Source organism: Arachis hypogaea, chromosome 4 (genome assembly GCF_003086295.3).
Source record: "Arachis hypogaea cultivar Tifrunner chromosome 4, arahy.Tifrunner.gnm2.J5K5, whole genome shotgun sequence".
NCBI lineage: Eukaryota > Viridiplantae > Streptophyta > Magnoliopsida > Fabales > Fabaceae > Arachis > Arachis hypogaea.
Window position 1 is genome coordinate 56,323,504 of NC_092039.1, and position 23,867 is coordinate 56,347,370.

At 38.2% G+C, this 23,867-nt stretch overlaps 1 protein-coding gene across 1 annotated transcript; it reads left to right on the forward strand.

Annotated features, from left to right (window-relative positions):
• The first annotated feature begins 20,142 nt into the window (after positions 1 to 20,142).
• LOC112796762 (uncharacterized protein At4g06744) lies at positions 20,143 to 23,652 on the forward strand. The gene is made up of 2 exons (XM_025839371.3): positions 20,143 to 21,053; positions 22,763 to 23,652. Exons 1-2 carry the CDS (start codon positions 20,506 to 20,508, stop codon positions 23,484 to 23,486), a joined length of 1,272 nt encoding a protein of 423 aa, XP_025695156.1. The 5' UTR covers positions 20,143 to 20,505; the 3' UTR covers positions 23,487 to 23,652.
• The last annotated feature ends 215 nt before the right edge of the window (positions 23,653 to 23,867 follow it).

The window sequence follows — 23,867 nt, forward strand, 5'->3', positions numbered from 1 at the left end:
CTTGGCGGGGTACTTTTCAGGATTTGTTTCATCACGAGGAAGAAGAAAAGAAAATAGAAAAAATTGATTAGTATTAAAAAAGAAAGAATATTTACAGAGTGTTTACCCTTGACTAGGTCGGGTGCCTTACTTGACCGGGTGTCTCATTAAAAAACCCTTGTAGGGAAAAAGAGTACACCTCGGGTTAAATTTTTCTAGCTGTAGTACCGTCTTAGATTACAGGCGTGCCAGGCCCTGGGCAGCTCATTGCCTTCTAGGTCGGATACTTTGTAATAGCCTGTTCCTAAGACTTCTGTTACCTTGTAGGGTCCTTTCCAATTTGCAGCTAGCTTTCCTTCTCCCGACTTTTGTGTTCCGATGTCATTTCGGATTAGAATCAGGTCGTGAATGGAGAAGCTTCGCTTTATTACTTTCTGATTGTATCTGAGGGCCGTTCGCCGTTTTAAGGCTTCTTCTCGGATCCGGGCTCTTTCTCGGACCTCGGGGAGGAGGTCGAGTTCTTCCTTTTGTGCCTGCGGGTTACCTTCTTCGTTGTAGAAGATGACTCTGGGTGACCCTTCATCTATTTCGATAGGAATCATTGCCTCCATCCCGTAAGCTAGTCGGAATGGCGATTCTCCCGTTGTAGAGTGTGGGGTTGTCCGATATGCCCATAGTACCTGGGGGAGCTCCTCGGCCCATGCCCCTTTGGCCTCTTGGAGTCTTCGTTTTAACCCGGCCAAGATGACTTTATTTGCGGCCTCTGCTTGTCCATTGGCTTGTGGGTGCTCGACTGAGGTGAATTGCTGTTTGATTTTTAGTTCGGCCACCAAGTTCTGAAAACTTGTGTCCGTGAACTGTGTTCCATTGTCTGTTGTGATGGAGTAGGGGACTCTGAACCTTGTGACAATGTTTTTGTATAGGAATTTGCGGCTTTTCTGAGCCGTAATGGTGGCTAAGGGTTCAGCTTCGATCCACTTTGTGAAGTAGTCGACCCCCACTATGAGGTATTTGACTTGCCCCGGTCCTTGGGGGAACGGGCCGAGTAGGTCAAGTCCCCATTTTGCGAAGGGCCATGGTGCGGTGATGCTGATAAGGTCTTCGGGTGGTGCCTTGTGGAAATTGGCGTGTTTTTGGCAGGGGGGGCATATTTTCACAGATTCCGTTGCGTCTTTCTGCAAGGTCGGCCAGTAGAACCCGGCTCGGACTACTTTTTTGGATAATGCCCGAGCTCCGAGATGGTTCCCACACATGCCTCCGTGGACTTCTTCGAGGACGTTCTTTGTTTCTGAGGTCGGGACGCACCTAAGGAGGGGGTTTGAGAATCCTCTTCTGTATAGTACGTCGTGAATTAGTGTATAATTCTGGGCGTCTTTCGTGAGTCTTTTAGCTTCCTTTCTTTCGGCGGGAAGAGTTCCCGACTTCAGGTAGTTGAGTATGGGGGTCATCCATCCTTGCTGTTGGTTGGATATATTTAGCGTTTCTTCCTTTCTTAGCACGGAGGGGGATTGTAAGGTTTCTTGGAGGAGACTTCTGTTGTTGCCTCGGGGCTTGGTGCTGGCGAGCTTTGAGAGGGCGTCTGCCCGGGCGTTTTGTTCCTGAGGTATGTGCTGAATCTGTATCTCTGAAAAGTGGCGTAGTTGTGCCTGTGTTTGGTCCAGGTATTTTTTCATGATGGGGTCTTTGGCCTGGTAGCTTCCATTTACTTGTGATGTGATGACCTGGGAGTCGCTGAAGATCGTGATTTTCTGGGCTCCGACCTCTTCGGCTAGCTTTAGACCTGCTAGCAGGGCCTCGTATTCGGCTTGGTTGTTCGAAGCCTGGAACTCGAATTTTAGGGATAGTTCTATCCGCGTTCCTTGGTCGCTTTCGAGTATAACCCCGGCTCCGCTTCCAGTTTTGTTTGAGGACCCGTCGACATACAGGTTCCATGAGAGTGGGGTTCCAGGGGTCTCAGTGTATTATGCGATGAAGTCGGCTAGATACTGAGATTTTATGGCAGTCCGGGTTTCATAGTGGAGGTCGAACTCGGACAGTTCCACCGCCCATTGCAGTATTCGTCCTGCCAGGTCTGTTTTTTGGAGGATGTGTCTCATGGGTTGGTTTGTCCGGACTTTGATGGTGTGGGCTTGAAAGTAGGGACGGAGCCTCCGAGCTGTGAACACTAGGGCGTAGGCGAATTTTTCTATCTTTTGATAGTTTAATTCGGCCCCTTGTAGTGCCTTGCTTACAAAGTATATGGGGTGTTGTCCTTGGTCATTTTCTCGTATTAATGCTGAAGCGACTGCTCGATGTCCAACTGAGAGGTATAGTACGAGCTCTTCTCCTTTTAAAGGTCGGGTTAGGATTGGTGGCTGCCCGAGGAATTCCTTGAATTCTTGAAAGGCTTTTTCGCACTCCGGGGTCCATGAGAAGGGTTTCCCTTTCTTTAGGAGTGAGTAGAGAGGTAGTGACTTTATTGCTGATCCTGCCAAGAATCTTGATAGGGCGGCTAGCCTTCCATTCAGTTGTTGTACTCCTTTGACACACGTCGGGCTCTTCATATTGAGTATCGCTTGGCATTTGTCCGGGTTTGCTTCGATGCCCCTTTGAGTCAGCATGAAGCCTAAGAACTTTCCGGCCTCTGCGGCGAAGGTGCACTTTGTCGGGTTAAGGCTCATGTTGTGTTTTCTGAGGGTACCGAAGATACTGGTGAGGTCGGTCAGCAAGTTTTTGTCTTCTTGTGTCTTTACCAGCATGTCGTCGACATACACCTCCAGCTGTAATCCGATGTGCTCTGAGAACACTTTGTTCATTAGCCTCTGGTAGGTTGCCCCTGCGTTCTTCAGCCCGAAGGGCATTACTACGTAGCAGTAGTTTGCCCTTAGGGTTATGAATGAGGTCTTTTCTTGGTCGGGTCCGTACATCGGGATTTGATTGTATCCCGAGTATGCGTCCATGAAGGAGAGATATCTATAGCCTGAGGCTGCGTCTACTAAGTCGTCGATGTTTGGTAGTGGATATGGGTCTTTGGGGCAGGCTTTGTTGAGATCCGTGTAATCGACGCACATCCTCCATTTTCCATTGGGCTTTTTCACCAGGACCACGTTTGCGAGCCATAGGGGGTATTTTACTTCCCTAATGAACCCTGCATCTAGCAGTGCTTGTACTTGTTCTTCTATTGCTTGCATGCGCTCGGGTCCGAGCTTTCGGCGTCTTTGTTGGACAGGTCGGGATCCCGGGTAAACTGATAGCTTATGGCACATCAGGTCGGGGCTTATGCCTGGCATGTCGGAGGCTTTCCAGGCGAAGAGGTCAGAATTCTCCTTTAAGAGGGTTATGAGTTTCTCTTTTAGGCTTACTTCGAGGTTTGCACCTATGTTTGTTATTTTTTCAGGTGTGTTCCCAATCTGGACTCTTTCGGTTTCTCCCTCTGGTTGTGGCCGAAGATCTTCTCGGGATTGAACTCGTCCGAGTTCTATTGTGTTGACCTCTTTCCCTTTTAGGCTCAGGCTTTCGTTGTAACATCGCCGCGCTAGTTTTTGGTCGCCTTTTAGGGTAACAATTCCTTTTGCGGTAGGGAACTTCATACAGAGGTGTGGGGTCGAGACTATAGCTGCCAGTCTGTTTAGGGTTGGTCGCCCAATGAGGGCATTGTATGCTGAAGTGACGTCGACTATAATGTAGTCGATGCTTAATGTTTTAGATTGCTCGCCTCTTCCAAAGGTAGTGTGCAGCGAGATGTATCCTAAGGGATGGATCGGGGTATCCCCTAGCCCAAATAGGTCGGTGGGATGGGCCTTTAGTTCTTTTTCTTCAAGTCCGAGCTTGTCGAAGGCTGTTTTGAACAGGATATCTGCTGAGCTTCCCTGGTCAATCAGGGTTCGATGTAAGTTGGCGTTTGCCAGGATAATGGTGATTACCATTGGATCGTCGTGTCCGGGAATTATCCCCTGAGCATCTTCTCGGGTAAATGAGATAGTAGGTAATTCGGGCAGGGGACTGTCTTCTCGGACGTGATAAACTTCTTTGAGGTGTCTTTTTCGCGAGGATTTGGATGTTCCTCCGCCTGCAAAACCTCCATTTATCATGTGAACATGTCTTTCAGGGGTTCGCGGGGTTTGTTCGGCCCGATCTTCGTTGTCTCCCCGCCTTCTCTTCCTGGTCTCTTCTCCTTTCTCTGCTATGTATCTGTCGAGTTTTCCTTCTCTGGCTAGCTTTTCTATAACATTTTTTAGGTCGTAGCAGTCGTTAGTAGAATGACCGTAGAGCTTGTGATATTCACAGTATTCGGACCGATCTCTCCCCGCTTTCTTGTGTTTTAGCGGTCGGGGCGGTGGGATCTTTTCGGTGTGGCACACTTCTCTGTAGATGTCTACCAGGGAGACTCGGAGGGGGGTGTAGTTGTGGTACTTCCGTGGCTTGTCCGAGTTGGGTTCTTCTTTCTTCTTCTGTTCCCGATCTCGATCTCGGAGTGGGTAGGTTGATTCCTTCCTAGAAGAGTCTCTTAGCTGGGAGGTTTCCTCCATGTTGATATATTTTTCTGCCCGCTCCTGCACCTCGTATAGGGAGGTCGGATATCGTTTGGATAGGGATTGGCTAAACGGTCCCTCTTTTAGGCCGTTTGCCAGTCCCATGATGGCTGCTTCAGTGGGCAAGTGTTGTATGTCCAGGCAGGCTTTGTTGAATCGCTCCATGTATTCTCGGAGAGTTTCTTGGTTACCTTGTTTGATCCCGAGTAGACTGGGGGCATGTTTTGTCTTGTCCCTTTGAATAGAGAACCTTGTTAGGAATTTTTTGGTTAGGTCTTCGAAGCTGGTGATTGATCTTGGTGGCAGGTTGTCGAACCACTTCATGGCTGACTTGGTGAGAGTGGTGGGGAAGGCTTTGCATCGAATCGCGTCGGAGGCGTCGACTAGGTACATTCTGCTTCTGAAGTTGCTGAGGTGGTGACTTGGATCGGTGGTGCCGTTGTAGAGATCCATATCGGGTGGTTTGAAGTTTCGCGGTACCTTCTCCTTCATGATCTCTTGCGTGAAGGGATCATGGTTGCCTTCGGGGGTGGTGCCGCGTTTTGTCCGGTCTTTCAGGTTGGCCTCTATTTTCCGCAGTTTTTCTTCTAATTCTCTGCGCTTTCGAGTCTCCCTTCTCAGATTTTGTTCAGTTTCTTTCTGCTTCTTTATGTCCTCTTCGAGTTGTTTCAGTCGGTTTTGTTGTGCCCGGACTGCTTCTAGAATTTCCGAGCTCTTCTCTTTTTCGGAATTTTGTGGATCTTTGTTTGGGAGTGATGTCTTTGGGCGATTCTGTTTGTTTCCCCCTGGAGTGCGTGGTGATAGAGGGCTGTCCGGTCGTTCTCCGGTGTCAATTTCGTCCTCTTGTTCAGATGCAGTGCGGTGATTGTTGTGAGGGTCGTCCGCCATGGTAGAGGGATGACTTCCAGGTCCCCGGCAACGGCGCCAATGTTCCAAGGGTTACCTGAAACGTGTAGCTCGGTCGTCTGGAGAGGCCCGAGGTGGGGGTTCAGGGACCCGAGCTTGATATGCAGAGTGGTTGGTGGTTGTACCTGCAATGACACTCCGATGCTAAGTTAGCATGGGTCCAAGCAGATATGTGTAGAATGTGGAATGAATGCCATACCTGGGTGCTCCAGTGTATTTATAGTAGTTGGCCGTGATCTTCCCTGGATAAGATATTCTTATCTTATCTTATCTTTGGGAGTTTTATCTCTATCTTTGTGGAACCGCCTTTTCTAGGCCTTTTCGGCCTTTAGGTTTTGGGCTGCGTTCCTTTTGATGGGCCTTCCTTGCTTTATTGTCCGAGGTCCGACCTTTAGGCGTGAGCCTTAGGACGAGGTCGGACCTTTTATGAATTTGCCGAGTTGGAGGAGCCCGGTCAGGGTATGAACAATACACATTTTCATTGAAGCTCTCATTTCCTACAACATAATTAGAACCAAACTCATAGCCAAAGTGAGAATTCATAAAGGAAAAGTAAAATAAAATGAACAAAAACTAGAAAATAAAGCAAAATATTCACACTATTCACATATATACAACAACCAATAACATAACACCATTGCAACTCCCCGGCAACGGCGCCATTTTGATGATTGGATTTTTGACGGTTTAGAATTTCACAAATGAATTCTCGTTGTAAAGTATAGTTTCCAAACCAAACAATAATCCTTTCATACAAAAAGTTGTTTGTCACTAGTAAAAACCCCTAAAATTTATAAACCGAAGTATTGGACCTTGGGTCGTTCTCCCTAGGAATTACAATAAAGTGTCTTGTTATTGGTTGTGAGTTATAATTGGGGTTTCTAAGATTTTAGACAAGAAATATAAATGGCAAAGAAAATAAACTAACAACTAGCAAAGCTCTAGGCAAGATATGAGTACTATAAGTCCTATCCTAGTTATCCTCCTCAATTGTGATGACAAATTGTCCATTACTCCCACTTAGTTAACCTCTAACCATGGAGGAAAGTCAAGTGGATGAATCAATTTGATTCCTCAAGTCCTAATCAACTCCCAAAGGAAAGACTAGCTTTAGAGGCATTCAAATCAATTAGCAACTTCTAATTATCAATCAACAAAGGAATTAGATAACTCAAGAGTCACTAATCACTCTACCTAAGCCAAGAGAAACAAAACCTACACTAAAATCCAACCAAGCATTTCATCAAACACTTGGAAGGCACAAAAGAAAAGCATAGTAAATTGAGAACAAGAATAGAATCTAACAACAATTATTGCAAAGAATTAACAACAACAATCAAGGAAATCACAATTATCATGAATTACCTCAAATTGCATTATTGAAAGAAAACAAAGAAACAACAATCTATCCACAACAAAATGAAGAATTACAATTATTAAAGCACATAACTAGAAAGAAGAAGAGGGGAAGGTTAAGAATTGATAAAAGAAAAGTGAATCAAAGCATGAATTAAACCTGGATCTAAGAAAAGAGATTAACCTAAACCTAATCCTAATTCTAGAGAGAAGTGAGAGCTTCTCTCTCTAAAACTAGTCTAAAACTAAAACTATGACTAATGGTAATGAACTTACTCCTTTTTCTCTTCAATCCTTCATCCTTTTATTCCTTTCTATCAGCAATTGGCGCCAAAATGGGTTCAGAAACCCTTCCAAATCGCCATGCACATGTTATTTTAAGGAAGTCATGTGCCGACTGCGACGCGTGCGCGCACGGTACGCGTGCGCGCCCCTGGCCGATTCTGCAATGTGCGCGCGAGCGCCTTGTGCGCGTGCGCGTGCTTGGCTGATCTCACTTCTTTGATTTTTCATGTTTCTCTCCACTTGTATGCTTCCTTCCTTGCTCCCTTTGATCCATGCCTAGCCTATTTCAATCCTGGAATTACTAGCAAACACATCAAGGCATCTTATGGGATCAAAGTGGAATTAGAATTCATCAAAATAAGGCTTAAAAAGCATGTTTTTACACTTAAGCACAAATACGGGAGAGATTACAAAACCATGCTAATTCATAGGTTAAATGCGAGAAAAGGTCATCAAAATACTCTAAATACAATACAAGATAAACCGTCAAATTGGGGTTTATCACGTCCGCGTCACTAGTGCGTTGGGAAGAAAAGAATTGAACAGAGAGTCACGCGGGAGCATGGCTGGAGGTGCGCCATTAGCATAATTTGACCCCACGCGACCGCGTCATGTGGAACTCTGGCCTCCCACACGACCGAGTCACCCACGCGGCCGCGTGCCATGAAAGTCGACGTCAAAAAGGTGCATGGCCGAAAGTTGTGCTGGAATTGGGCTGGACTCGTGCTAGAAGCCCGAACCCTCCCACGAGAACGCGTGCCCCACGCGGCCGCGTCGTCTTTCAAAAATGGCCATCCACGCGATTGCGTCACCCACGCGACCGCGTCACCCAGATTTTTGGCAAAATGTAATTCAAACAAAGAGTTGTGCGAATGCGAGGCTGCACTCGCACCACTAGCACAAATCAAGTGACGCGATCGCGTGACCCACGCGTCCGCATCGCCTGACTTTATTGCACACCACGCGGCCGCGTCACTCACGCGTCCGCGTCGCCAGCGTCGCACACCTTAACCTAATATGCCAAAATATTTTATCTTTTCTTTCCCAATCCTAATTTTTCCTCCCTCCTTTCTTACTTACTTCTTCTTCCCTTCTTTCCCTTCTCATTCTTCTTATCTTTCATTTTCTTTTACTTAATTGCATACTTTCATTCATTGCATTATTTTCATTGGTGTTGAAATTTTATTTGGGTCATTGTTTTTTTTCCATATTTTTGTGGATTATTTGACAATTACATATTACTTTTTATAGGGTTGCTTGCATGTTCAATTTAATACTTTCAAATAGCTTATTTACCGTGCATGCTATGTGTTTGTGAAAATGCCCGTATGGCATTGTGCACTATTTTTAAGATTTCTTTTAATCTACTACTATAAATGCCTGCTTTTCACAAATTTCCTTTACTATTTTATTAATTAAATATAATTGTTAATACAAACGTTATTGTTAGTTTCTCACGACTAACATTACATTAAAGCTTTTGATGCTTGATCTATGCTACTCATGTCCTTGCCGGCATGCTAATAAACATCTTACATCCAATACTCCCCATGCCTTGATATATTTCCACGATGAACTGATCACATGGAATCACGACCATGTCTTTCATTCACTATTTTCCTTACTTGGCATGATTATCACTCGTACCACCCTCTTCTTTGCTCTATCCCTTTGACTTTATGTCCCTTTCTCTTCTCCCTTTTTCAGGCTGGTCACCGGGAAGAGTAAAGAGAAAGACTCTACAACGAGCATCGGCTGAGGAACCACAACACCCGCCCACCTGTACATCTCAGCATGTACTGAGAACGGTGCAATCTTTAAGTGTGGGGAGGTCGATACCGATCTCCACGGGTCAGTTAGTCCCTTCTTAACACCAATTTTTGTTTTTCATTGTTGCAATATAGTTTAATTTTGTGCATATTTTACCACTTGGTTAAAGTAATATTTTCTTTTTCAAGAAATTTTTATAGTATTTCACTAATTTGAATAAAACTTTTTGAAAAACTTGTTTGAAGAAATCTTATTTTGGAACATGGTTTAAAGCTCGAACACACAAAACCAGTGATATTTTGAGCCTATTTGATTGGTTGCATTTTATCAACCAATATTTTATTTTTGGTGTGTATTTTTCTCTCTAAAATTGTGATCTCTGTCTTGCTTAATTCTATATTTCCATTGTTTGATGTATGCATGCACTGATATGATTGAGGCCCCTGTTTTACTAAGCTTACATACCTATATGGCCTTACCCATTCATTATCCTTTGGAAACCAATTTGAGCCTAATAAAAGTGCTCATGATTTAAGTGTGGGGAAGTTGGGTTTGAAAATATTTGGTTTGAATAATTGGGTGTTGTCTATTTTAGTGAAAATGTGCAAAATAATGGTTGAGCACATGTTATTGCATTCAATAGTTTAATTATATGCATTGAAAAAAAAAGAGCAATTAATAAAAGGGGACAAAATGCCCCAAAATAAATAAGTAAAATCAATGCATATGAGCTGTACTCAAAACTTGGAATGCATAAATATGTAGTAAACACAGTTGATGGGAAGTTAGATTTTGTATTTTAAATTAAATGAATTGTCTTAAGTTAGGTGGAAAGTTTATGTTAATTAAGGATTCAAATTTTAGTCCACTTTGCCAAATATAATCCTACCTTGACCCTAACCCCATTACAATCCTTAAAAGACCTCTTGATTTGTGTATTGGTGCATTAATTTTTTGTTGATTGTTAGATGAAGAGCAAGCTATAGAAAGCAAGATTAGTAGACAATTGAGAGAATTGACCCTAGACACTTGAGAGTTAGAATGATATACACTACTAGTAAGGGTTCAGTGCTTAATTCTATGTTCCCTGCTTTTATGAGCTATCTTCTTCTTGCAAGTTATTTATATTGTATTTTGTGATTTGAATTAGTGAAATCCAGTTCATATTTATTCTTGAAAGATTTATTTACTTTTTCACCAAGTAGGTAGAATCATTTTAGCATGTAGTTGCATTCACATTCATAGGTTGCATTGCATAAGTCTTGCCTTTCCCTACTCATTTATTTGGTCTCCTTAAGTTTAGCATGAGGACATGCTAATGTTTAAGTGTGGGGAGGTTGATAAACCACTATTTTATGGTTTACAATGTGTTTAATTGTGTGGTTTTATCATGGTCTTTACCCACTTATTCATATAATCAGCATGTATTTATATTTCCTTCCTAAAATTATTACATGATTGAAAACATGCTTCTTTGGTCTTAATTTAGCTAATCTTAATCCTCTCTTATTACCATTCGATGCCTTGATCTGTGTGTTAAGTGTTTCAGGCTTTATAGGGCATGAATGAGTGAGAGATTGGGAAGGAAGCTTGCAAAAAATGGAAGAAACACAAGAAATTAAGGAGATGACCAACAAGAAGTGACGCGTACGCATCAGCGACACAACCGCGCGGAAGAAAGGAATTCGCAGTGACGCGGCCGCATGGCTCACGCGACCGCGTAGATTGGAAAAGCACAAGTGGCGCGGAAGCGTGGACGACGCGAACGCGTGGCAGGAAAAAATGCGAATGACGCGTTCGCATGGATGACGCGATCGCGAGACGTGCGCGATCTGCAGAATTACAAAAGTCGCTGGCAGTGATTCTGGGCCGCATTTCAACCCAGTTTTTAGCCCAGAAACACAGATTAAAGTCAGGGAACATGTAGAGACTCATTATGCTTTCATAACTCACAATTTTAAGTTTTTAGATGTAGTTTTTAGAGAGAGAGGTTCTCTCCTCTCTCTTAGGATTAGGATTAGGATTTTTAGAAATTAGGAATTTTTATTACTTCAACTCCCAATTTTCAATTCTTCATCAGGTTCAATATTCCTTTTACTTTATATTTCTCTTTTATTTTCAGATACTTTAATGCTTTTATTTGTGTTTGATTGATGTTGCCCAATTGGCTGATGATATTTTCCATGTTAGAATTGAAATTTTTATTTAATATAATTTGAGGTATTTCAGATTTATATGTTATGGATGCTTTGGCTTTATCCAAATTATTTTCATTCACGTAGATTTTATTCCCTTTTGGCTTTGGTTGATTAATTGGTAACTCTTGAGTTATCAAACTCATTGTTGACTGAAAATTGGAATTCTTCAAGAATTAATTCGAGATCCAATAACTCTAACTTTTCCCAAGGAAAGACTGGGACTTGAGGATTTGAATTAATTCATTCACTTAAGTTACCTTCATAGTTAGAGGTTAACAAAGTGGGAGAAAAATCCAATTCTCATCACAATTGATAAGGATAACTAGGATAGGACTTCCAGTTCTCATATCTTGCCAAGAGTTTATTTTATAGTTATTTATTTATTTTACTTGCCATTTAAATTACTTGTTCCTCATCTTTAAAAACCCCGATTTACAATCTTCATAACCAATAATAAGAACATACCTCCCTGCAATTCCTTGAGAAGACGACTCGAGGTTTAAATACTTCGGTTATCAATTTATTTAGGGGTTTGATACTTGTGACAACCAAAACGTTTGTAAGAAAGGACTTTTGTTGGTTTAGAAGCTATACTTGCAACGGGAATTTATTCTGAATTCTAAACCACGCAAAAGTTCTCTCTTCAATAGCCTCTTGAGCAGGTAAGCCATGAAACTTGGGCATCAAGTTGAGTAGTGAAGACTTTATTTCAAAATCTACAGCTATTACTGGGTGGTGTGCCTGAAATGGTTGGAGCATAAACTCAGGGGCTCCTTCCTCCTGGATAGTGACTCTTCTGGGCGCTGCCATGTCACCTGCATGTAAATGAGCCGGATCAGTTGAGAGGGAGCTTGTTTCTTCCTTAGATGACGGTTCAGGTTCATCCTCAAAGAGGAGTCGCCGACGCCGAGCTTGCCTTATACGTGAAAGAGTTCTTTCAATTTCAAGGTCAAATACTGGCAAGCTTGGATCAGGAAGTGAACGCATCATTTAACGAAAGAAATGTACAGCTCATAGTGACAGAATGAAAAGAAAAAATTGCAATTAAAAAAAATACCAATCAATAAATTAGCACACTGTTGCAACTCCCCGGCAACGGCACCAAAAATTGATGCGGGCAGAAATTGGCGAATTAAAAATTATTAAAATATATACGTTGCAAGTATAGTTCTTAACTCGCCAGAAATCCACTTATCAATTTAGAAGGGTTGTCACAAAATTTAAATTAAAATACTAGGAGTATGAATCCCAGGTCGTCTCCCAACGAGTTGCAGAAAAATGTGCTATTTTATTAATCAGATGTTTTCAAAAAGGTTTGAGTTGAGTAAACAGGAAATTAAGTTGGAGAATTTGAATAATGTAAATAAAAGCCTTGATTGGGAGTTGATTAGTTGGAAGCCCCATTATATTTGGATTACTCTCTAGATTAATTGATAATTAAAGGTTATCCTGTTTAGTTATCTCTTACTAGGTAAGGGAAAGTCAAACAAGTTGGAATGCTACGTCCGTTCACAAGTTGCAATCCACTTAATTAAAAGGGATTGGTGTTAGTGACTAGAGGGCAATCCAACAATAAACCCAATTACAATCTTTCTTTTAAGCTTTCCAACTCAATGGTTCCTTTCAATCAACTCCCCATCAAGTTAGGAAACTACTCGCTCATTGTGAATGTAAAATTCATAACATATGAAAAGGAATTAAAGAAAGACATTGTAAATAAAAATTAAAATAATCAATAAAAAATAGAAGTAATCCTTGTATTAAATAATCCTAAAAATATTCCAATGGTAAAATTAAACAAAGTAAAGGACATGGAAGAGTAAAGCCAAGTAAAGAAAACGAACTAGAATGACGAAGTCTTGATGAGGTAATAACTCTTCTCAATATCCCAATGCAAAAAGTGGTAGAAAAATGAAATCCTAAGAACTATGAATGTCTAGAGAGAAAAACCTAGAGGAGGAGTAAAAACTAGATCTAAAACTATAACTGTCTAGAATGAATATCGTCCCTGATTTCTGCATGTTCTCTGGCTCTAGTCTGCTGTTCTAGGCCGAAAACTGGGTCAAAATAGGGTCCAAAATCGCCCCCCAGCGAATTCTGCAGATTATGCAGATCGCGCACGTCCCGCGATCGCGTCATCCATGCGGACGCGTCATTCGCGTTTTTCCTGCCACGAGTTCGCGTGGTCCACGATTCCGTGTCACTTGTGCTTTTCCAATCCGCGCGGTCACGTGAGCCATGCGGCCGCGTCACTACTATTTCTCCTCTTTCGCGCGAACACGTGAGCCATTCGGCCGCGTCACTTCTCGCTGGTTATCTCCTCAATTTCTCGTGTTCCTTCCATTTTTGCTAGCTTCCTTTCCAATCTCCAACTCATTCATGCCCTATAAAGCCTGAAACACTTAACACACAGATTACGGCATCGAATGGAATAAAGAAGAGTTAAAATGCATAATTAAAAGTCTCTAGGAAGCAGTTTTCAATCATGTAATAATTTCAGGAAGGAAATATAAATGCATGCTAAATTAATGAATAAGTGGGTAAGGATCATGATAAAACCACATAATTAAACACAATATAAACCATAAAATAGTGGTTTATCACCCTCTTCCACAGAGAGTGGAAGGAATATTAAGGAGGGAAGTAATATTGAGGAAGTAGATAGAGAGTCGAAGGGAACTGATCAGGAAATGAATTCCATCATTAGTGATTTTTTGTCCATGTTGATCAACCCCCTTGATGATCTTGTTGAGCCTTCTTCCAGTGAATTAAAAAGCAAAGTTGAGGAGGACATGCAACCTCCAAGGCACAATGTGATTGAAGAATTGGAAGAAGTGTCCCAAGCAATAGGCCCCCCTATTTATGATGATTCAGCATCAACATATGCTCCTTTTGAGTTTGAAGAGTCCTTCCCCACTATACTTGGAATTGATGATGATGTAGATTTTACTAAACCTCCTATCTATGATTTGAGTGATGAGAAAGAGATTGAAGGCATTGGTGAAGAATAATGGAAACTTGAGGAATCTTGGCAAGAGGTAAAGCTTGAAGAACCTTGCCAAGTGGTGAAAGCTTCTAGGAGAGGATGGACGGGAGTAGAGTGTTCCTTGTCAAGATCATTGGGAAATCCTTCATCTAGGTTGTCATCCAACCCTTCATTTAAATGGGTAAAACTTCTAACTTTTAGCTTTATTATCCCACTTGAATTTGGTTTGCTTGAGACGGATGGCCAACTTAGGGCGCTTTATGGAATTAAGCATAAGAGGAGGATGTTTAGTGGTTGGCGTTGTAAGTCTAGGCTCATTGTGGTTGAAGCTTCAAGGAGCAAAGGTTGGACTAGTGCTCAATTGGATGGGTCTAGGAGGATAGTTTGGTGCTTCCATGAGGATTCATCTCTCTTGACACCCAGAGGAACTCACCATGACCAACTCAACGACAGGTGTGAAAATAAAGTGTGGGAGCCTATGGTTTGTGAAGAACTCCATCAAAGTTGGAGACAGTAGCTTTGAATGATGAACCACAATGGAAGTCCAAGCATTGGTGGATGTTCAAGGATGGATTCAAGCACAAGCCACCTTGATGGGTAGCTCCCCAAATGTCCAACTTAAGGACTTAAACTAAAAGTGCTTGGTGGGAGACACCCCACCATGGTAAACTCTTTCCATTCTCTTGTAGATATAATGAAGGAATGAATTGGGTTCCATTGGAAATAATTTCTTTACTTCTCGGTATATTTTATTTTGCTTGCTAAGGTGTTTATATATTCTATGCCTCAATTAGGGATGATTCTTTGACCTTGAGTTTTTGCTTGGATTGCAAGTTTCCTCAAAGTGTTTGAAAAATTCTCAAAATCTAAAAAATGTGTTTAATTTTACACCTTAGCTTGTTTTAGAGTCTTAGAGGAGATTAAGAGGATATTGAGCCCCCTTTTGAAAATATATATATATATATATATATATATATATATATATATGTATATTGGATTGTTAAAACTTAGTTGACCCTTTTTATATAAGAATTGTGTTTTGATTGAAAAAGGGGTAAACTAAGGAAATTTTAAATCACAACATTGCATTAGAATAAACTTAGTCAATGTGATGAAAATTTCCAAGAAATTCATTCTTAGGGAACAACCCCAATTGGTTGAAATTTTTTTTTAGAACTTGCTTGAACTATATACTTTGTGGAACATGATTTTCGAGCTAAGAACACAAGCATGTAAGACTTGAGCTGCAATTGTGTGGTTACATCATAGATAACCACTTATTTTCATTCTTGTGTGTATTATTCTCTTCCTATGATTGTGATCTTTGGGTTGTTTGATTCTTTATGTCCATTATTTTATGTATACATGCAGTTATATGATTGAGGCCATTGTTCAAATAGCTCCCTTACCCAAATAGCCTACCTTTTATCTTTCATTGTTAGCCAATTTTGAGCCTATGCTTAACCCAATTGTTCTTAATTATAGAACATTACAAGCCTAAAGCGAAAAACAATAAATGTCCTTATTTGGATCCTTGATTAGCTTAGGCTAGTGAGAGTGTTTATCAATTGATTTTGGGAGAGTTGGGAACATTGGTTGGGATGAAAGTATATTTTTGTATTTTTGTCAATATTTTGGAAAATTGGGTACATACTCATGTATTTAATGTAAAACCATATGCATTGATACTTTTGTATATACTTTATTGCGAAAAAAAAAATAAAATAAATAAATAAATAAATAAATAAATAAATAATATAAAATAAAGAAAATATATATACATATATATATATATATATATATCAAAAGGAAAAAAATAAATAGAAAAGAAAGAAAAAGAAAAGCAATAAGAAGGGGACAAAATGCCCCAAAGTGAAGTTCAATAAGAGTCAATGCATATGTGTGGTGATCAAAAAGAAATGCATGAGTGTGTGGAAAAGTGAAGAATGGGTAGTTAGGTTTGTTTTAGAATTGTCTAGGTTGTCATAGCTTAGGTGGAAAGCTTAGGTTAATCAAAGATTCAAATTCTAGTCCAGTTGACCATATGCATCCTACCTTGACCCTAGCCCCATTACAACCTATGGAAAGACCTCTTGATATTTGTATGCATGCATGAAATAATTGTTGATTGTTAGATGAAAAACAAATCTTGGAAAGCATGATTAGGGTAGAATTGAGTGAATCAATCCCATACACTTGAGTGCCTAGAGCGGATACACATCCGGTGATGGTTCGATCGCTCAATTACATGTTTCCACCTATGATCATCTTTTCTTGCAAGTTTGTAAAATCTTTCAATGATTCAATTCAATTGTGGGTTTTGCTTTGATTGCTATGCTTTAGCCCTTGTACTTATATGTATTCTTGGAAGTTGACTTATTTTGACCAAGTAGTTGCATTCATTTAGATAGATTGCATTTAGTTAGTTTGCATTGAATAAATGTTTATACCATTTTTTTCTTTCTTGATTTTAGCATGAGGACATGCTTAGTTTAAGTGTGGGGAGATTTGATAAACCCCGATTTTGTGGTTTATCTTGTGCTTAATTTTAGGGGATTTTATCACCTTTTTCCACATTTATTCAATGAAATAGCATGGTTTTGTAATTCTCCCTTGAATCGTGCTTAAGTGTAAAAACATGCTTTTTAGGCCCTTAAATTGGTGATTTTAACTCACTTTAATTCCATTCGATGCCTTGATGTGTTTGTTGAGTGATTTCAGGTTCTTAAGGCAAGTATTGGATGGAAGAAATAAAGAGAAAAGCATGCAAAGTGGAGAATGCATGAAGAAACAAGAATTGGGAATGCATCAACGGGTGCACACGCCTACAAGGCGCGCACGCGCAAAAGTGATCTCGCATAGAAATGCGCACGCGTACATGACGCTTCTGCGGGGATGAAAAAATAGCCAATCGACACGCACGTGCACATGGCGCGTACGCGCCGATGCTCTCACGTGACTCACTTAAGGGCAAAACGCTGGGGGCGATTTCTGAGCAGTCCAGGCCTAATTCCAACATGTTTCTGAGTGTATTTGATGCAGAATTGAAGCCCAAGCAAAGTGGGAGCAATTGTTTGTAGCTTAGCATCATGTAGTTTAGTTTCTAGAGAGAGAAGCTCCCTCTTCTCTCTAGAATTAGGTTAGATTAGGTTAATTTCATCTTAATTCTAGTTCCAATTTCATGTTCTCATCTTGTTTTCTCTACAATTTTGTGTTTCTATTCTTGATTTCTCTTTGTTTTCATGTTAATTTTCCTTTTTGCTATCTTTTGTGATGATGAGCTCTTGTTGGATTTGGACCTTTTCTTTAATGCAATTTAATGTTTGATGTTCCTTTATTGTTGATTTGAGTTGAGATTTTACCTTCCTTGCAATTGGTAGTTGGTTGATTTATATTTTTTGCACTTTTACTATGCTTTCCATTTGTACCCACCAAGTGTTTGACAAAATGCTTGGTTGGGCTTTAGAGTAGAATTTTATGCTCTTGGCTTGGGAAGGTAACTTAGGAACTCTTGAGTTGCTAATGTCCAAGTGATTGATGATTGGGAGCCATTAACCTTAGATCTCACTAATTGAACTGGTGGAGACCTAGGACTTATGGACTTGGATTGACATAACTTATTTAACTCTCCTTTATTAGTTAGAGGATGACTTAATGGGGTTGATCCTTGCCAATTCTCATGTTGTGGTTAGTGATAAGGATAGAGATCCTTGACCACCAACCCTTGCCAAGGCCTTTTTTGTTATTTGAATTTCCTTATCATTTACTTTTCATGTCTCTTATTCCAAAAACCCCAAAACATACTTCATAGCCAATAAGCATACACTTCATTGCAATCCTCATGAGACGACCCGGAGTCTAAATACCCCGGTTAATTCTTATTTGGGGTTTGTTATTTGTGACAATCAAAATTTTTGTATGAAATGATTATTGATTGGTTTAGAAACTATACTTTACAACGAGACTTCATTTGTGAAATTCTAGACCGTCAAAAACCCATTCACCAATCCCGCATTCCTCCTCCTCCTCCTCCTTTTCCTTCTTTTTCTCTTTTTTCTTTGCATTTCTCCTCTTTTTTCTTCGCGTGTTTCATCTTTGTTGTCGTTCTTTTTATTAATGTTGTTGTTGTTGCATTTTTTCCTTCTCCTCTTTCTATTGATTTTGCAACATTATGTATTTTTTTCTTTGTCTGATTATTTTCTCCCAAAAAGAATTCTAAGAATATGAAGTAAGAAGATGAAGAAGAAGCAGCTGCAGAAGATGAGAAAGAGGAAGAGGAAGAGTTTTGAATTATGTAGAACTTATCATAATAAAAATACATCGAAATATGTTCAAATACATCGCTTTAGTATTCCAAAATACACTAAAATGCAAATGGAACAGATTCATCACAATAACAAATCAGATTCATAATTCTTACATAGAAATTTTGCTATAAATGCACAAAAATGTTTTCTTTAGTTCATCTTTTCTTCTTTTTTTTTTCTTTATTTCTTTCTTTTTCTTAGTTGAATGAATATGAGTTCATCATCTTCCAAGTAATTTTACAGCATTATGTGTTTTTTTCCTTCTTTGTTTAATTGTTTTTGTTTTTATTCTTGTTAAAAGAGTAAACAAGAAGAAACTTGAGAAGGTAGAATAAGATGAAAAAATAATGAATAAGAAAGAAAAAAGAAGATGATAAAATCAAGTTCTGAAATCAGTTTTGATCAGTTATCTCGTTGTTGAAGATAATGAATGATTCAAGTTCAGATTGTCAATTGAACAGTGAAGTGGATTATTGTTTTGAATCCAATCAAGTGATTGAGGTGTAGTTCGAATCTAGTTAATGTTTTCGTTAGTAGTTCATGATTCTGTAGGTGAATAATGTTATACACTTTGTGAAAATTGCTGTTCATCGTTGTCCGTTGATGGTTTAAATTGAATGTAATGTTTAACAATTTTCTGTGTTTTTGTACTGATAAGTTCTGCATAATTCAAAAGTCTTCCTCTTTCTCCTTTTCATCTTCTGCTGCTGCTTTTTTTTTTTTAATCATCATCACCATCATATCCTCTTCTTTTTTTTCTAATTATTTTTTTCTTCTTGTTTTACCTTCTCAAGTTTCTTCTTGTATTACTTTCTTAATATGAATAAAAACAAAAAAATATCAAACAAAAAAGAAGAAAAAACACATAATGCTGCAAAATTTCTTGGAAAAGGATGAATTTACATTCATTCAACTAAAATTGAGAGGATTCGTAATCCATCCAGCTGTTAGCTACGAAAATGATTCGGTACGCCTTAATCCTTAACATTTGTCCACGCAGACATCAAAAGAGACAAACAGTTGCCCATGTTGTACACTTGTACTTCATCAGTTAATCTCAGATCTCACATATTCCACTTAGAAGTCCCATCTTCAGACCAAAATTCAATAAAAATCTTAAAATGATGATTTAGGAGTGGTTAAGCTTTGAAATTAATTAATCGAGTTGTAATCACTATGCATCACAACTCATAAGAAGTTTAGAAAAAGTACTAGTTGATTAATGTTATCTATTTTAATCAAATACTAGGAGATATGAATAAATCAGTTAAAAATTAGGTATCAAGTGAAAGAGAAATCCATTTAGCATTTATATTTCTTTTGCATTTGATGTGGATGTTCAAACTTCAAACAGTATAACACTTCAATTTCACATTTCTTTGACTCTTGCAGCAACATGTAGAAAACCAAATACACATCCTTTGAAATGATGCCTTTTTTCTCAAGTGGTTTATACTTTATACAAAGTTCAAACCCCATAATGCGTGTTCTCATGCTCCTCTTCCAAGTTATGTGGTTTAAAAAGTTCAAAACCCATAAATATATGTTCCCATTTGTAGTCGGTGCGCTTATAATGCTAGCTTATCAAATCTCCAAAATCAAAAGTTCTTGGTGTATGTGCTGGACTTCTACTCATTAGTGCGCATTGTTGACTACAATCATTTCAAACCCCTTCTTATATAACATAATAATCATCCCACCACCGTTATCAAGGGGAAAAGAAAGAAGAACCACATGTAATTAAATCTTCTCATGATACAAATGAAGAAACAAAACCATCATCCATTATAAATCATTAAACAATACAAGGCCCATATATACTGTATAACATTGTTCGGAAAACCAAATTGGTCATTAAGCTGATAGAATTAAAAATTTAAAAGTTCAATTAAAATTCAATCGAACCGTATATAATAAAATAATATATTTATATAATATATATTTTTTTAAAAAAATATTATTGTATTTTATTATTTTAAATTGATTAATAACTGTTTAAAAATTATACTAATTCAATCGGTTAACTCAACTTTTAATTGTTTTTTTTTTTATTTTTTTGATTAATTCATTGTCAATTAATTTTTTATTTGAACAAGACTGACTTAGTGATTGATTCCTAATTAATTCGATTAAATTGACCGTTTCGGTTTGCTTCATAAAACCATGCTATATACCTCACCCCTTAGAGTTGTTGAGATATTGAAATCATGGAAAATAGTTCAGGAATTTCAACAACATTGTTCATCACCTTTTTACTACTAATTCCTTCTTGTTGTGTTATCTTTGTGAATTGCAAAACCCTTGAAAGTTCATCACTATCACTAGATTTGACGATCCCAGACATTTTAGGGTTCTTAGACGAGAGACTAGCTCTTATATTCCCAATAATTCAAGCATTCAAGACCACAATAACTTCTGACCCGTTGGGTATAACCTCAACATGGAGTGGTCCAAACATATGCAACTACACTGGCTTCTACTGCGACAACCCACCGGACAACAAAACCGCCGTAACCGTCGCATCCATAGATTTCAACGGCTTCCAGCTCTCCGCTCCGTCCCTCGACGGCTTCATAGACCAGCTCTCGGACTTGGCAATATTTCACGCCAACTCCAACAACTTCTCTGGCACCATTTCTCCGAACGTAGCAAAACTAAAGTTCCTGTACGAACTGGACTTGAGTAACAACCTCCTCTCCGGCGTGTTCCCCGTTTCCGTTCTCAACATGCCCACATTGTCCTTTCTCGACATAAGGTACCATGCACAATTTTCTTTTTTTCTGTTTTATTTTTGTCAGTTAATAATTCCTTGATAAAAATAACGTAAATATTTATTTTCCCGTTAACAACTCAAGATGAACCACAAAGATAAAAAAAAAATAATAATAATAATAATAAGAGGAAAAAATAACAAAATTAATTAAACATCGGCCAAAAGTATTAATTTCTAAATTTCTTTTTTTTCTTTTTATTCAGACAATATATTAACCGTATGTTCTACATTAAATCAAACATGTATTGTTTAGGTAATAAAATCACTAACCAGCCACCATTATTAGTCAAAATAAAATCACTAACCAGCCACCATTATTATTCAACTATTTTACTTTTTAATTATGCTACGTGCAATCTGCATATCAAAATTAAGGGGAAAAAATCAATTGCTTATATAAAATATATATTAAAAAATAAATTAAATATTATATATATTTGTACATATATACATGGTTACTAATTTATTTGATAAATGATAGAAAAAGTATAGATAAACAATGAAACTATTAAACAATGTAAACAATAGATACATTGGATGTTTATTTTACTAGTGTACGGATAGTTATTTTAATATTAAAATTTAAAAGGTTAATTTAGAGGTGTGGTGTATTTTAATTTAATTGATAATTATTCATATTGTTCAACAAAATTATTGTCCCCCTAACATTTTCCTTATTAAAATGTACGTATAATTTTTTTACCTTTTTCTTTTTTTCCTTTGGCCTTTTGTTAGATGATTATTAGTTGTAGAAGGAGTTTCATTTTCTTAATTATTAGACATGATAAAAGTATGTTCTTTTATTGTTTTTCCACGCTCTTTATTGTCTTCTTTCTTTTCTTTTTTTTTTGGAGTAAAGTAGTATTTTAGTTCTAATATTTGATCTAAATTTTAGTTCTTAATATTTTAAGTGTACTAATTCATTATCAAAAGCTTTCAAATATCATGTTTCATTTTTAGAAAAATTTTAAGCAAGTTTAATTTTATCCCACCATTAAATTTGACACAAACAATTCTCATATTAAAAAAGTCAATAATATTTAATTTCAATAATAAGTAAAATCATCCCACTAACGATTATCAAGATAAAAGTTCTTCTTAGATTTTAGAACGTTGATAATTTATTGTTAGAATTTGAGATTTTGTACAAAAAAAAATTGAGAAAAATAAATATTATAAGAAGATTTTAGTTATGTTGCTGTAAGATATGAAAAAAGACACCGCTTAATTAGTATCGCTATAAACTTTCAGATCACTTGTTCCATTAATTATTCGTGTTAAATTTAACCATAGGACGATATTAAACCCATTTAAGATATTTTAGAATAGAAATAAGATGTTTAAAATAATAAAATTCAAATTAAAATTTGACCCAAAAATTAAAGATTAAATAATATTTTATCTTATTTTTTTATAACAATACCATATTTACTTAACATTTTTGGATAATAATAATCAAATACCTTAAACTTGTGTGTAGACTTTGCTTACTCGTGTGGAGTTTTAAGCCTTATGAATAATTACAAAAATAAAAGAATAAAAAATATTATATAAATATTAAAAGTAGTAAATATATATTTAATATATATATATATTATTTAATTTATTTTTAATGTATATTTTATATTTTAATATATATTTTATACTAATTATTAATGTTTAGTATATTTGTATCTTGTTATTTGTATAAGGTACAATTTGTTTTCCGGAACAGTGCCACCCAGCATATTTACCCAAGCTTTGGACGTACTTTTTCTGAACAACAACAATTTTGCCCTGACTCTTCCCAACAACTTAGGGGACACAAAGGCTCTCTACCTCACTCTCGCAAACAACAAATTCACCGGCCCCATTCCACGAAGCATCAGAAAAGCCTCGGCCACGCTGACCGAGGTTCTCTTCCTCAACAACCTCCTGACCGGTTGCCTGCCCTATGAGATCGGGTTCTTGAAAAAGGCCACCCTCTTCGACGCCGGAAACAACCTCCTCACAGGGCCGTTGCCGTCCTCCTTGGGCTGCTTGGAGAGCGTGGAGCAGCTAAACCTAGCCAGGAATCAGTTGTACGGACAAATTCCGGAAGTGGTGTGCGCACTTGGTAACTTGGCGAATTTGTCACTGTCCTATAACTACTTCACCAAGGTGGGACCACTGTGCAGGAATATGATTAAGAAGGGTGTTGCTGATGTGAGGAAGAACTGTATTTCGGGGCTTCCGAATCAGAGATCGGCGCAGGAGTGTTTTGCGTTTTTCTTGTCGCGGAGAAGTTGCGGGAACCCGGCGTGGTTTAACTTCTTACCGTGTAAGATTCCGCCGTGGAAGAAACCTAATAGTGAGAGCAATAGTACAGTAACAACGACGACGAAGAGGAATTTGCTTTCATATTCTGCTCCTTTCAGAAATAGATTGCTTTTGTAGCAATATATATCTAGTGGATGAAGGATATATACGTATAACTTGAAAAAGAACGTAAAAAGAGAACTTGATGGGAAAATGAGAACAGACTCTAGTAGATAGCTATGCTAATAATGTTTGTATTTAACTATCTAAAAATTAATATTAATAATGTTTGTACTTGACAAAATGGCTATGCCTTTGTGTGTTAGGATTAGGACTTTGGAGTTGCACGTATTTATTTAGGAAAAATTACATTTTAATAAAGTTTTCAAACATTTTTATTTAGTTCAAAGTATAAAAATTAGGCCCAATAAAGATAAAAGGTCTGACCTAAAGGAGGAGACCTCCATCATATGGCCAACCTCTTTGAAGGAGGTCGAACACAGTGAAAGGAGCCCAGCT